This window comes from Ictalurus punctatus, chromosome 21, assembly GCF_001660625.3.
Source record: "Ictalurus punctatus breed USDA103 chromosome 21, Coco_2.0, whole genome shotgun sequence".
NCBI classification, from domain to species: domain Eukaryota; kingdom Metazoa; phylum Chordata; class Actinopteri; order Siluriformes; family Ictaluridae; genus Ictalurus; species Ictalurus punctatus.
The window spans coordinates 4,127,559-4,142,500 of NC_030436.2; the positions used below are offsets into that span (position 1 = coordinate 4,127,559).

The window sequence follows — 14,942 nt, forward strand, 5'->3', positions numbered from 1 at the left end:
AGCCCCGCCCCCTCTTCCCCCATCTCACATGCTCTCGACGGGGTACCATCAGTTTCTATCGCAGTAAATGGAGAATGTTTTGAGTTCATTAATGTGAAATAAAATCAATGTATGTTCGAACATTACACCTAGTTAACTATGTAGAAGTACATAATTCACATCAATTAATTATATTTATTAGGGAGGCCATTGAAATGTTTTTGTAAGTGTCAATTTTTCAATGACACTTTTTGGCTGAAAGTTCAGCAAATTTTGACCTAAAAAAAAGATTAAATAGGCCTACAAGAAGTCTAACACTTCTAATAATGGTTATGACCTCTAGAAAGGGATTAAATATTTTTGTCATCGTAGACGCTTTTAAACACTGAGCATCAGATCAACAGTGAAAAGATCGTCCATGTGGACATTAGACAACTGATTTGTAATTCAACAGTGCCATAGTCTAAAGTATTATAAATAAGGAAAATAGCACCTCAGAAAAATGACTGATATTTGTCGTTGTAAACTTACTGTATTAAATATTTTCACAGAAATGCTCACATGGTTCCTTTGTACCTATTATTATGTATTTTTCCCCCCCAGCATCTCCAAGACCTATGATGGATAATTTGCTATCCTCGTTTCCTCAGGTGATTTGGCATAAATGGTGGCGGTATGCTGCAACTCGAAAATGCTTTAACATAAAAGCCCCTGCAACAGCTGTTTAAGTTCTGTGCTTTGCTTCGTATTTGCCTTTTTGTTGCTAAACTGCTTTAAAGCACAGCAGAGCATTATTTTATTTATATTTACAGACGGCCCTCTGTACAGTACAGGGAAACACACAGCTATAAAGACACTGGTTTTGTACTCAAGCTTACTTCATGATATCTTTAAATGTATTGATTATATTGTTTTGACTCGCTTTGCTTGCCGATCTTCTTTCGAGCATCCATGAAATGACTTGATGTATCAGTATGAGATTTGTTTTTTCATAACGATACCTCTAGCCATACAGTTGATTTGCTGTATTATTTATTTAGTTCTCCTGCTCTGTTGGCTTAATTAACTTAACCCCCTGCTGTCTGGTTCCAGAAATAGCTTGCAAAGATGACTCCTTTCTTACCAAAGAGATATTGACCCATGTGGATTCTACACCTACCCAGAGATGCTGTAATAACTATCCCACAGTCTGTGAGGTTACACCTCAGGTGAGCAGAATTATCAATCTAACATTTGTAATTTAATTGAATTTTAATCACCTATTATGTAAATTTTGCTTGCCTGCTACTCAACAGATTTGTTCTCTGTTCTTCAATTACAGTCTTATCACAACCAGCTTTTATATTTTGTTTAGTTTTAGTTGTGGTTAAGCACACAAGGGTGGACACGTATGGGCAAGTGTGCTGCTTAGTCCCATAATTGGGTCGAAGTGGACGCTAATGTACTGCTAGTTAAGTTCATTAATACAGAATCATTTAAACACGCAGCTGTGTAGCCATTGATCCTGATCAACCTTTACAGAACGCCATTAGTGAAAGTTTCAGCTATGACCCACAGCGTCCTTTCCTTATACTGTATTGTAAGTAAATACTGTTGGAGTCTGGCTAGCGTTTTGTTTTCTTTCAACATGCTTAAATGTCAAGTAACAACATGCATTAAGCAGGAAAGCAGGCTTTACCTTTTCACTTAATTTTGCTTGGTTTCTTTAGTATTTTCATATACCTGCAAATTCTTGATTCCATAGAAGTGTGATGATATAAGAAGTCTACACACCCCTGTTAAAATGGCAAGTTTTTGTGATGTAAGAAAATGAAACCAAGATAAATCATGTTAGAACTTTTTCCACCCTCAATATGAAATTACAGTGTATTATAAATTTTTTTTTTAATGGGGGGGGGGGAGATAAAAAACTTATAATAACCTAGCTGCATATATGTGCTAAACTAATACTTTGTTGAAGCACCTTTTGATTTTATTACACAACAATATGGCACGTATTGACGGTAATATTTTCTCACTCTTTCTTGCAAGAACATTCTAGATCCATCAAGTTATAAGGTCCTCTCCTGTGTACAGCCCGCTTCAGGTCACCCTACAGATTTTTAATTGGATTCAGGTCTGTGCTCTGGCTCGGTCATTCAGTAACTTTGAACTGCTTTTGGTTAAGCCATTCCTCTGTTGATTTGGAGTATGCTTTGGGTCATTGTCGTGCCGAAAGGGTGAAATTCCTTTTCATCTTCAGATTACTAGCAGACGCTTGAAGGTTTTGTACTAAAATGGACTGGTCCATTTATGGAATGGGATTCCCTACCCCGTAGAATATGAGAGCTTGACACATTCAGAGAGTAATCTACTTGTCAGATATTCCTGCAGCTTCTTGAATGTTGCTGTCGGTCTCTAGGCAGCCTCCCTGATAAGTTTTTGTCTCGTCCTTTTGTAAATTTTGGAGGGACGTCCTATTCCTGGTAATGTCATGGTGTTGCTCCATTTTCTCTATTCTTGGATGATGGCCTCCATGGTGTTCCATGGTTTAGCTAATGTTTTGGAAATTATTTTATACCCCTCTCCTGACCTTTGGACAAGTGAGATACCATACATTCTCTGTAAGCTCTTTGCGGACCATGAATTCAGCAGTCAGATGAAACCAATGACATGTCAAGAAAACCCTTCAGAAACAGCTGATCTTAATTTGGAGTTAATCAGTATAATTTGATTATATGATTACAGCTGTATGATAATTGCTTTTGAACATGAGATTGAATATGATTGGTTCATTCAGAACACAGCCCCATCCCAACTTATGAAAGGGTGTACACACTTATTCAACCAGGTTATTTTAACTTTTTTTATTTTTCCTATTTTCCTCTAAAATGTTTCCTTAAATACATACAGATTGGTTTTCACTTAACTTGTATACGTTGTGATTTCACATTGAGGGTGGAAAAAAGTTCTGACATGATTTAATCTTGGTTTAATGTTATCACAAAACCTGCCATTTTAACAGGGGTGTGTAGACTTTCTATATCTTTTGTTGGGTTTATTTCCTTTCTCACAGTCTTCTTTTTCTGGGTGTATCTTGTCCACTGGGCAAAAAACCCCCAAACAAAACCCTTATGGCCCAGACATGAAAATTGCATGTCCCAGGCACCCAGGCTGCTTATTTGTCAGCCCAGGGCACAATTTTCAAGCCGTTATGCTGTAATATTTATACGCTTCAACCATGCACAGTAAAAAGCTTTGAGGAGTGACACACCATGCCTCCTACACTGAGCCTGTAAGTCGCAGACACCACTCAAACATACCTTACATTTCAAAATGGCTGATTTAAAAAAAATAAATAAATAAAATAAATAAATAAATGTATATCCCAAACAATATAACTCTCTCTGTGATTGGAAAAACTGTGGAAAGTTTTTGCCCAACTCTGTAGCAGTACAAGGCTTATTATGGGTTTAGTTATTGTATATGATGGTAGTGCAATAATCTTTATCTCTGTTTGGTTATTACAGGTTAGAACTCAACCTACTTCCTGTTCATCTTCAGAGATCAATTCTGAGCAGAAGCATGAAAGTTCTGGGTCAGTTTTTTATTTTATTTTTTATTTGCATTGCTTTAAAATAAGTACAGTTACACACAAAGTCTCATAACTTCAAAAAAAAAATCAACAAATTACAGTACTTCAATCAACACACACTTCTGTAATCTGATAATACTAATTCAATCAGTAATCAGATATCTTGCTAAATATGATTTAGTTCCTCTGTGATCTACTAAAAAAATCTACTGAAGAACTTTTACTATTTTTTTTTTAATTATTGAGACTATGGTGTTTCGGAGTAATACATGACGTGTCATAATATGTTGTTTACATGACCCCTTGAATTATGTGGAAATCAGATAATATTGCTGGGCTTGTCAACATGCTAACTGATGAAACCACATTAACACACCACTGCTACTGAAGCTTTAATAGTAATATGGAAAAAGGAAGAGTGTATACATGAGTACTTGCCTACAAGTTTATTTCCCAGTCATTCGGTATCAAACCTTGATTTCTATAAACAATCCTCCACCACTATTTTGATGCCTTGTACTGTATGCTGATATGAACTCTTCCAGGGTGAAATCGCCGCACCCTTTCCTCCCGTGGGTGCTTTAGATGAGATTAAGTAAATTATAGCAGTTTGCCTCCGAGTGTGTAGAACAGCTCTCTGACATTGTGTGAGCAGCAGTTTGAAAAGATGCATGGGAATTGGCAAATGACCAAATTGGGAGAAATTGGGGGGGAAATTGTTAGTAATTGTTCTGTCACTTTGTCCATTTCCCGCAGTTATTGATCAGCCGTACAGTGGAAGCAGTGCTTTTCCTGGACTAATCAATAAAACTAAACAAAAATATGTATAGTCATACTGAACATCCTCCATTCTTTCAACACATCTAGTACTGTTTGTAGATGCTGTACTACAATGATTTATAATCCCACTCTCTGGAATCACCTAGTAGAGGTTTCCTTTTTGAGATTGGTTCCTCGCAAGGGTTCTTCCTCATTTCCCTTCCGGAAGTTTTTCCTTGCCACTTTCAGCTCTAGCTCGCTCATTAGGAATTGAAATCTCCCTCTGGATTTCTATCAAACTGATCTGTATAGTTAAAAGCACTATATACAGTGATGCTTGAATTTTCTATATTTCTGCATAAATATGACCCAAAACCTCATCAGATTTGCACACAAGTCCTAAAAATAGACAACGATCACCCAATCAAACAAATGACACCAATGTTATACTTGGTCATGCATTTATTGAGGAAAATGATCCAATATTACATATCTGTGAATGTCAGAGTTGCAAAGAGAAAGCTGCTGTTCTCCGAAAAGAACATTGCTGCGCCTCTGCATTTGCTAAAGATCATGTGGACAAGTCTCAAAAATAAACTTTTTGGTTTAAATAATAAGCGTTATGTTTGGAGAAAGGATAACAGTGCATTCCAGCATAAGAATCTTATCTCATCTCTGAAACATGGTGGTGGTAGTATCATGGTTTGGGCCTGTTTTGCTGTGTCTGGATCTGGACGGCTTGCCATGCAGTTTCAGGCTCGTTTCATGCAGCAAGACAACAACCCTAGCACACAAGTCGTTCTACCAAAGAATGTTTAAAGAAGAATAAAGGTAATGTTCTGGAATGGCCAAGTCAAAGTCCTGACCTTAATCCAGTAGAAATGTTGTGGAAGGACCTGAAGCAAGCAGTTCATGTGAGGAAACCCACCAACATCTCAGAGTTGAAACTGTTCTGTACTGAGGAACGGGCTAAAATTCCTCCAAGCCGTTGTGCAGGACTCAACAGGTACTGGAAACGTTTAGTTACAGTTATTGCTGCACAAAGGCGGTCACACCAGATACTGAAAGCAAAGGTTCACATACTTTTGCCACTCACAGATATGTAATTTTGTATCATTTTCCTCAATAAATAAATGACCAAGTACACTATTTTTGTCTCATTTGTTTAATTGGGTTCTCGTTGTCTACTTTTAGGACTTTTAGGAAACTCTGATGTAGTTTTAGGTCATATTTCTGCAGAAATATAGAAAATTTTAAAGGGTTCACAAACTTTCAAGCAAAACTCTAAATCAAATCGAGTTGAATGACACTACTGCTTTGCTGGTAGCTTGTTAGCAAATCTCTAAACTATAATGCATATTGTGAATCGCAGGAATATTTTCAAGGATCCTGATCTTTTATCACATCGGCCACCTCTAATGTTAAAATGATGAAATAGAAACTCACTCTGTAATAAAAAAAAAACAAAACAACATAATTACAATGTCATGGCTTCTATACACGTGTGACCATTCTAAATTTTAACACAAAGCTTGACCATTTTTAATGGGAAATGTAATATTTAATAACCATCATAAGCTTCTAAACCAAGTTCCAAGACAATTTTCTCATTATAGACACTTAAGTGTGCAGTAAGAAGAGGAAAGTAATGTTGGAAAGCATGGTGAATAAAATGCTGCTGAACAGAGAGAAGGTAGAAAGGCTCCAGGTGCTTTTGAGATTTTTGTGAGATTGCTTTTGCTGAATGCTTTGAAGGACATACACATCCCAATACACAGGGATTAAAATGCCATTTTCATGGTTTTTGTTTTGGTAATGGATTGTTAAGGCACCCATGCGGTGTTTATGACTTGCAGTTTATATTGAGCTAAGCAAAAGAAAAGTGGGTTGCAAGTTACAAGGCTGACTTATCATTCACACCTCATGAGGTAAAGGAAGGATGTATAAGCCTGTTTATAATATAGCCATTTATAAATGTTTTGACAGTAGTATTTGTAAAACCTTAATTTTCCACTAACATAACAATAAAACATTGAGAGGCCCATAATTACGATAGCAGAAGCTACACTATATAGCGAAACACTTGTGCACATCTGACTATCGCACCCATATATGGGCCTTCCGCAAACTCTTACCACAAACTTGGAAGCACGCAATATAATGTTTTTATATACTGTAGTGCAGCAGTTCATAACCTGAGGGTATGCTGAAGGGTACCACCCCAGCGACAGGAAAAGATACAGTTTAGTACCAAGTTTTCTGAGAGTGTATGCAGGCAGAATTTAGAGTATTTATGTTCAACTCAGGAGCGACTTAACGACTAAAAAAAATGGGGTAATTATTAGAGATGCGCCGATATCTCGGCCAATAATCGCTGTAGATTAAAAACATCCGATGATCAGGGCCGATTTATATCCCATCAATCAAAAGAGGGTGGGAAAACATTTCGAATTTGTGCTGTGTGTAAACATGATGTCTTTTGTGTGTAACGATGATAAAACTGCAGTTTGTAATCTCTGTGAAATCTGCACTGGTAAAATTTTACACCGGACGCTGCAGCAGTGAAGCTGGAGTTTTGGTGTCGAGTCTAAAATAGATGAAGTAGAAATGCTTTTGTTTGTGGTGAGTGAGTGTGAGACTAAAAGGAGGGTTTTTTTTTTAAGAATTGAGTCAATGTTAATATGAATTAATAACATTCAGTAAGTTAATCATCTTACTTTAATCTTCAGAGTTTAGTTCAACTGTTCATGTTAATTAGAGTAATGTGTTTTCTGTTTATGAGACCAGTTACTGTGAAACAACTTGGAATAAAGTTTTTATTTGCATTTCTTTCAGATTTGTGGAATTCATTATTAATTTAAAAGAAGGTGTAAAATGCAGGACTATCGGTTATCGGGATCGGCCGATATCACTCTGAAGAATTGGTTATAGATATCGACTGAGAAATTTAGTATCGGTGCACCTCTAGTAATTATGCTTGTCTTTGTGTCTCCATTTGTGAATTTAATCAAACTCTTTTCTGTCCTTCAGCTGCTTTTACTGTGAAGAAAACCAGGAATCCTGGACCAACAGATGCTCCACACCAGTGCTACCCTTCTCTTATTTGTCCTACACCATCACCAACTTGGACTTCGTTATCCGGCTTTCTGATTTGATCTGGCGAACAGATATGGAGAGTAAAACATCCAGCGAATGCAGGACGTCCTCTGTGGATGTGACCGAGCAGGGCAGCCCTGATTCCGGGGGCAGTTACTTTGAGATGGGCCCAGATCACAGTGATGAGATCATGGGCTGCTCTTCCTCTTCCACACTTCAGGACAGTGAATCCGAGAGTGTGGAAAGCTCAAGTGTTCGGATAAATCTTATCGTGTGGTCTCACAGCATCATTGTGGGCCAAGATGGAGGTCTGAATCAGATGCCGTGCTGTTTGGCTGCAACGGATAAAGCGCTGGTGGTTTTTCAGACAAGGTCCAAAGAGACTCCACATAATTTAGAGGAGCTAATGGACTGCATTAAAGTAGCACTGATGGCGCCATATTCAGACATGGAGGCATTTTGGTTTGCCATTCCAGACACTTGCATCTCCTTAAGGTTGAAGTTCAGCGCCACCCGATGGTATTTCTTCTCAGATGGACAAAATTTGATGGAGATCCATTCTCATGTGAACTTGCTTCTGGATAGAACTCAAAGTGAACGTATCAGTGGACAATCTAATGTCCAGTCATTTATTCAGCAGTTTCTAAATTCCTGGGAAATCGAAGAGAATGATAGCGGAGTGAAAAGTGGATACATAGCTCACGTCCTGGACCGTGCCTCATTGGTTCAAACAAGTCAAAAGAGCACTGTTCCCTCGGACATTTTATCTCCAGTCCATGCAAGCCACACCTCCATCCCATTACTTCTGTTCCTCACAACACGACATCTCTGTGTGCTCAAGGTCGATTTTGTGGCCATGGCGTCAAAACCCAATGGAAATTGCATACGCTCTTGCGCCAAGTTCACCAGAATTCCACTCGCGTCTACATTGCTGAACCCCAAGCAGAGTCGAACTGGACAAAGCAGTTCAGTCACTCATCGCTTTTGTGATGTCCATGTTTTAGAACTCCTGGCAGGGCATGAGCGCCTAGCTGCCATTTTCGCTCTTCCCCATGACAAGTTTCTGTTTCTGAAGCAGTTCGCTCAGCTCCGTGCCAGTCTTCAAGACATCAAGACCATCGCTCTTCTACAGACCAGTAAACGCCACCTCAGACTGAACAGCACAACACCTAGCAAGGCTACCAAGAAAAAGAGGTAATGAAACCCCTGTTTTGTTAAAAGGCCATTTAATAAGAGCCCGTCATTCTGATTTCTCTGAATACGCCCAACAGAGTAAAGGAGAAAATTGGGCTTGAAGACCTTTTTATCTTTAGAGGAACTTTTTGTTTCTGCTTTAAGCAGAAGTTTGCTTTGTTCATGTAAGGTTTCAAGGTACCATCACGGAGCTTGACTGTTGTGGCAGTGTTACGATGTCCATTATAGTCCCTTGTGGACTTGCACTGTCCATATGTTTGAGCTACTAATAAGAAATGGTGGCAGCCAGAATATTTAAGCTATTGTATTATTTATAAAAGGTCCCCATGTTACTTTTGTTTAAAAATAATTACATATAAACGCATCTATATATATATATATATATATATATATATATATATATATATATATATATATATATATATATATATATATATATATATATATATATTTTGCTGCTTTCTTTTCCCCAGACTGAGTACGAGTATGTTATTGGTACTCGCTGATGTCGATACTAATACTGATCCCGCAGTGAGCACTACTTGATATTTATCCGAGTAGCTCTGTTTATATTAGTTACTGCTGTGTCTTACTAGAAATGTACTCCTGGTGCCGAGTTTATCGTTTAAGATATAAAGGCACGTAAGCCACCTCTTTTAAGAGAGTGCGACAGTGGTCATTAAAAAAACGAGGGTAAGGTCCCATGAAATGCATTTTGACTGTAGACCCTTGTACGCGACGGGAAAGAAAGAGCGTGTGGCTCAGTGTTAAGTGCTCGCAGATATGACGTGCTCTCCTGTGCAACAGTTTCTCTGCACACTCTCTTCACTGCTCCACGTTCGTGAATACCTATACACATGTTTAATACATGTTGTACATTTTTCTGGCCACAAGCTTCAGAATCCTGAAGGCTGCAATCCTATCGTTTCTTCCATGTTTACAACATCTACAGTATGCACCGACAAAAAAAAAAACTCCTTTTGAAGATTGTGTGAGGTTTTATGAGCAAGTGTTTTCAATGGATCGAAAACTAGCTTTGTACCATTATGCCTTCAAGCGGTTATTCGCAGTGTTTGAAGACGTTGGTGTCAAGTAAACATGATCATGTGTGAAGAGCATATGTGCTCTGAGAAAAGTCTGTGATGAGTTGCAGTGTTAGTCGAATGGCCACTCCTGTTAAAGTAGGCAGTTTATTTTTGTGGTGTTTACTGAAGAAAGATGGCTTGCGTGACTAACAGGAACAGGACTAAGACTAGCAGGTGACAAGCGACAGATGGCTATTAATTCACTTGTGTAAATTATGACACAGCCATGGTTTTTGTGAAAGGCTTTCTCTGTTTTAAGCAAATGAGTCAAATATTTTCTTGGGTTTTATTGGTTATTAAACAGTATTTACAAAAAAAAAAAAAAAAGTTCTATCAGTCACAGCTAGATTTCAGGCTTAAGTGAGAATGAATTATTTATTTTCTTGTTGTGTTTCTTCATTATAAGGATCGTCATGCTCTTCTGGTCTAAACGGGCTTATTTTTATTTGAAGTCTTTCTCAGGACATGCAGAAGCCCCATTTAACCCTGTCTCTGCTCAACCCTGGAGACTCGCTTATCCAGCAGCTCTCGGAGGAAAACCAGTGTCCGTCCCACCTATCTCTGTCTTCAGCCCTGCGTCACCTTTCCTCATTGAGGGGCGAGGAAGTTATAATCTTCTTCCATGATAACATCGCAGAGGTATGCAATGTGTATTACTTAAAGCAAGCCTGGTGTCAATTTATGCATCGTTTTTGCGGTTTCTTCAGCACAAATCGTTGCGCAAACTGCTCGCACCGCTTGTTTCTGTCCTACGTCCATCTTCAGATAAACAACTCCTGTTTCGCGCATGGTTTTCGCGTCATATATCCGTGTCACTTCTCGCATGTGTTTTCGTGACCAAACGTAGTTTGGACTCCTGACCGAGTCGTCGGGTGACGGTCGTTGTCAGATCGTGTAGTGTGTGACCCCCTGTCGTGAACACAACAGCGACTTCAAGACTCCCGATTACAAGACAGCAAGTCGTGTAGTGTGAACAGCGCAGTGATCTACCGACGTTGATAGTCGTGTAGTGTGAACTAGGCTTAAGTAAGATTATTGACATTTAAAAAACAGTTGCTATTTTAGGCTACTGCAAAAATTATACCGTATACATCACTGCGCTATTCGCACAAGACAGAAAAGAAATGTTTTCAAGCCCGAGCGTGTTGTGTTTTTGTTGTTCTAGGTGGAGAATGAAGAGCTGAGGCACATCTTGTGGACATCTGTCCTCTTCTACAAATCCCCTGATGTGGAGTTGACTGCCTGCGTTATGATGTCTACCAAAGCTGTTTACTTTATCCTGGATGACATCGCGTCCACGCTCAGTGATCAAGCTTGTGAGTGGCCACGTTTTTACCTCGTTGTATACATTCATTATTGTTTTTTTTGGAATCTGGCATTAAGTAAAGGCATTGTGTAAACTAGAAATGGAAATCATCACACACAACACGTCGTCTCTTTAATATCCTTTGTACACAATTTCATAACATAGTCATAAAATACTAACCCAAGGTTCATATTAGTCAATAGTCAATATGCAAATCAAATGACACAAATTATACAAATCACTTGTGGCTGCATAATGGCCTGATCTATTGATCTGCTCTTCAGCCAGAGTTAGACACCGAGGTAGAAGCCACATAAGCTAATCTTTTGAGTCAAGTGTGTGATGATTCAGACATGTAGGATGATCAACCTAATCTCTTTCAAATTCAGTGATTTATTTCTGCATCAGCGTCTTCCTCTTGGTTTATTCCTAGTCTCCACATCGCATATTATAAACTGTGACTCAACAACATACAACATGATGACACAACCATTTCTTCATGCAGTGATGTGGAGCTGGCACCCGTTAGACCACAAGGACGCAGATTTCCTCATCTCTTTTTGCTTTGCGATGAAGCTGAATGAGCTGCAGAGTGTGAACGTGGGACTGTTTGATCAGTACTTCAGAGTGGTGGGTGAGTAGAGATGAGTAGTAGTGGTAGTCGTGGACAATATAGTTGACTGGGCAATATGTAGGGAATGAATCATGATGCGACAAAATATGGCCAAATGTTCTGTTTATTTTTGCTCCGATAATGGAATTAGCTCGCGAAGAAGGCACGCTCACGTTATAGCTCGTCGGCTAGCTGGATTGCTTGCTCACATCGATGTACGTTCACGTTAAAGGTGCTTCCGGGAAAATTGCTGTCAATTTCTTCCTTTTCATCTTCAACGAACGAGCGTTCATATTTAAGTCAAAAGTTATATTGCTGAAAAGTATCGGTTGCCATGGTCGCTGACGATGTCAGCTAACACTACTTACTGTCGTAACCGTTTCGAACAAGGAAGTGGAATTTTACATGGTGAACACAGACAAGTGGAGTGCTGCACATAGTTGAAACACCCCAGTGCGGTTATAGCAACTATAGGCGCTCTTGGAACGCTGCTTGACCAATCAAATGAATGAACCAGAACTAAGCAGAACAAAGAAAAGGGAGAAAACGATACTCAGTAGAAGCATAGATTTAATCCACTACTTTGTAATATAAGTACTGATTATACTTTGTTACTATTGATTCTCTCAGATAAGCAGATCTCATCTCACTGTCATTGATCATGATCTTGACACTGACATGTTGTCCAGCCCACAGTAGTTAGTTAAACGCTGAGTATGAAAACATATTTGATGCAATTCAGAAATTTTAGTGAAGGGAGTATGGCCCATGTGCCTCTCAATCATGGGACAGGAGGCATATACGTACTCCGAACCATTGTTTATGCTTCCATTATGACTGAATAGCCCAAAAGTAGTTACACGATATCAAGGCAGTGATTTAGGTCTATGATTTTTCTACTTTGGAGGTGTACAAATATATTTTTTTTTAAAAAGGTATTTTTAGGTGGTCCAAAAAACCCCATACATATCAACCATGAAGATAAAAAAAGATGACACGACATTAAATGTTCATCTTTTCTTCAATTCATTTTCTCTATACTTTATTCCTCTATAAAGGACCCTTTCCGGAGCACATCATCACATGCCTGACCAGAGACAGCTACAGCACACACCACTTTCTTCAGCAGCTGATGAGCGTGCTGTCTTTACTGGAGAAAGCGCCCTCACCAGAGCCCTCAGACCAAGACTTCTACACACAGTTTGGCAAGAAGAGCACAGGTAGGAAATTCAGTACGGTCAACACATTACATATTCTCTTTAAAGTGTTCGTTATGAAACGACCGAGTTCATTGTTGTGAATTCAAGTCAAGTGAAATTCTATTTATAAAGTACATTTAAAGACAACAGTAGTTTATCCAAAGTGCTGTACATAACCCCATATGGCATCACATTAAATAGTATCATAAGACAAAGAATAAAAATTAGTAGCATATAGTTGTCCCCAGCCAAAAAAGTATTGGAACAGTAAGACCAATTCTACAGTTTTCGCTATACATTGAAGACATTTGGGTTTGAGATCAAAAGATCGATATAAGACGATAGATCACATTAGGTTAGATGCTGACGGTTACAATTTTTAATTTGTTAATGAATGACACGTTTTTTCTTTTAGCTTTAATTTCCTGATATTTACATCTAGATGTTTTAAATAATTTGGACCATGGCACCTTTTGTTTGAACCCACCCATTTTTTCAAGTCATCGAAAATATTGAAACATGTGACTGATAGGTGCTTCTTGCTGCCCAGGTGTGCCCTGTTAAATTGATTGCTTATAGAATTAATAGCTCTGACTGTCTACTCGTGGTTTGAGCCCTGGGTTTCACATGGGAAGACTTAATTTCTTGTTAAAAAGTATAAACCAACATGAAGACCAGAGAGATGTTTATGGGAGAAAAGCAAGCCATTTTGAAGCAGAGAGAAGAGGGAAAATCTATCAGAGGCATTGCACAAGCATTGTGCATAGCCAATACAACAGTCAGTGACATTGACACCTTCACCCCTGCTTTGTGAATGTTATCACAATCCACTATTCGAAGACTTCAAGTGCAAAAAGTGACCGTGATGAAATAAAACAGCGAACCAAGATGAACCTCTACCAAAGTGATGGAAAGGCCAAAGTGTGGAGAAAGAAAGGATCTGCTCATGATCCAAAACATACAAGCTCATCTGTGAAACATGTTGGAGGTAGTGTCATGGCCTGGGCTTGCATGGCTGCTTCTGGAACAGGTTCACCAATCTTTATTGATGATATAACTCATGATGGTAGCAGCAGAATGAATTCTACAGAAACATTGTCTTCCAATATACAGAGAAATGCATCCAATCTAATTTTCATTGCAAGCAAAGGATATGTAACCAAATATTAAGTGTTTTTTACTTTAATTTATTTTAAGACACTTTAAAATTGAATTTACTGTTCTAAGTTGTTTAACATATCTATGTATACATCAGGAAATGAAAGCTGAAATTCTGATCCGTCATCTCATATCCATCTTTTGATCTCAAATGCAGTTGCATGCTAATTGAAGGCAACAACCTGTGAACAATGCTAGTGCTAGAAAAGCAAGTAGGAACCAACCCCCCCCCCCCCCCCCCCCCCCCCCCCAGATAGGATCATTGTCCTATTACAGTTTAGAGTTTAACACTTTTGTTTGCAACCAAAACTTAACAGTTAAAGACTGTTACTGCATAAGTTGCAGAGATTAAAAGTGGGAGATAAAGTGATTCTTGTAATAGGATAGGTCATAAAAATATTTTCATTTATTTATTTATTTTTTACATCCAGATTCAGCTTTATAGCAAAATTGCTGTAAATACAACCATGATGAAATAATTAAAAATTCTGCCTGTAACAGCACCCATCAGAAAGCAGAGCTGAAGAAGACAGCCAAAAGGAGCTTAAGGTTACTGCCGTGATGGTGGCCATGACATGTAGTTTGCCACCACGATGGTGGAGTGCCACCTGCTGTGCTGTCACATCACACGCCACATGAATGTTTCTGCTTGAGTGGGCACTATCGAGTACAAAGTACTTTGTATACAAGTGTAATAATAATAAAAAATATAATAAATTAAATAATAATAATAACAGTTGCAGTATTAATTTGTATTTTTAGCCCACCATATAGCGGGAGATTTTATATTAATACACAAATGACATAATCAAACGCCTTTTATATGGTGTTGTCTGTTAGTTTGGTGACGGTTTATTTGCATGTGGCAAAATCCAGTCAGGCGAATTCTGCTATTTCACTTCAGGTTCTGCCACTGTGATAGATCTAGTTACATCGGCGATCTGGGAACATTTTGGGTTCGTCCCTAACGAGAGAAAAA

At 38.5% G+C, this 14,942-nt stretch overlaps 1 protein-coding gene across 5 annotated transcripts in view; it reads left to right on the forward strand.

Annotated features, from left to right (window-relative positions):
* nisch (nischarin) overlaps window positions 1–14,942 on the forward strand; it is a 37,301-nt gene that overhangs the window by 18,786 nt on the left and 3,573 nt on the right. The window contains exons 14-20 of one of the 5 annotated variants that reach the window (XM_017450564.3): window positions 1,072–1,187; window positions 3,489–3,556; window positions 7,343–8,602; window positions 10,140–10,326; window positions 10,853–11,003; window positions 11,427–11,627; window positions 12,665–12,826. In XM_017450564.3, coding sequence (XP_017306053.1) covers window positions 1,072–1,187; window positions 3,489–3,556; window positions 7,343–8,602; window positions 10,140–10,326; window positions 10,853–11,003; window positions 11,427–11,627; window positions 12,665–12,826 — 2,145 coding nt within the window. Of the gene's footprint in view, window positions 1–582; window positions 630–1,071; window positions 1,188–3,488; window positions 3,557–7,342; window positions 8,603–10,139; window positions 10,327–10,852; window positions 11,004–11,426; window positions 11,628–12,664; window positions 12,827–14,942 lie in introns of those variants that run through there. The other 4 variants (XM_017450565.3, XR_008393153.1, XM_053673991.1 and 1 more) reach the window with 4 other exon arrangements.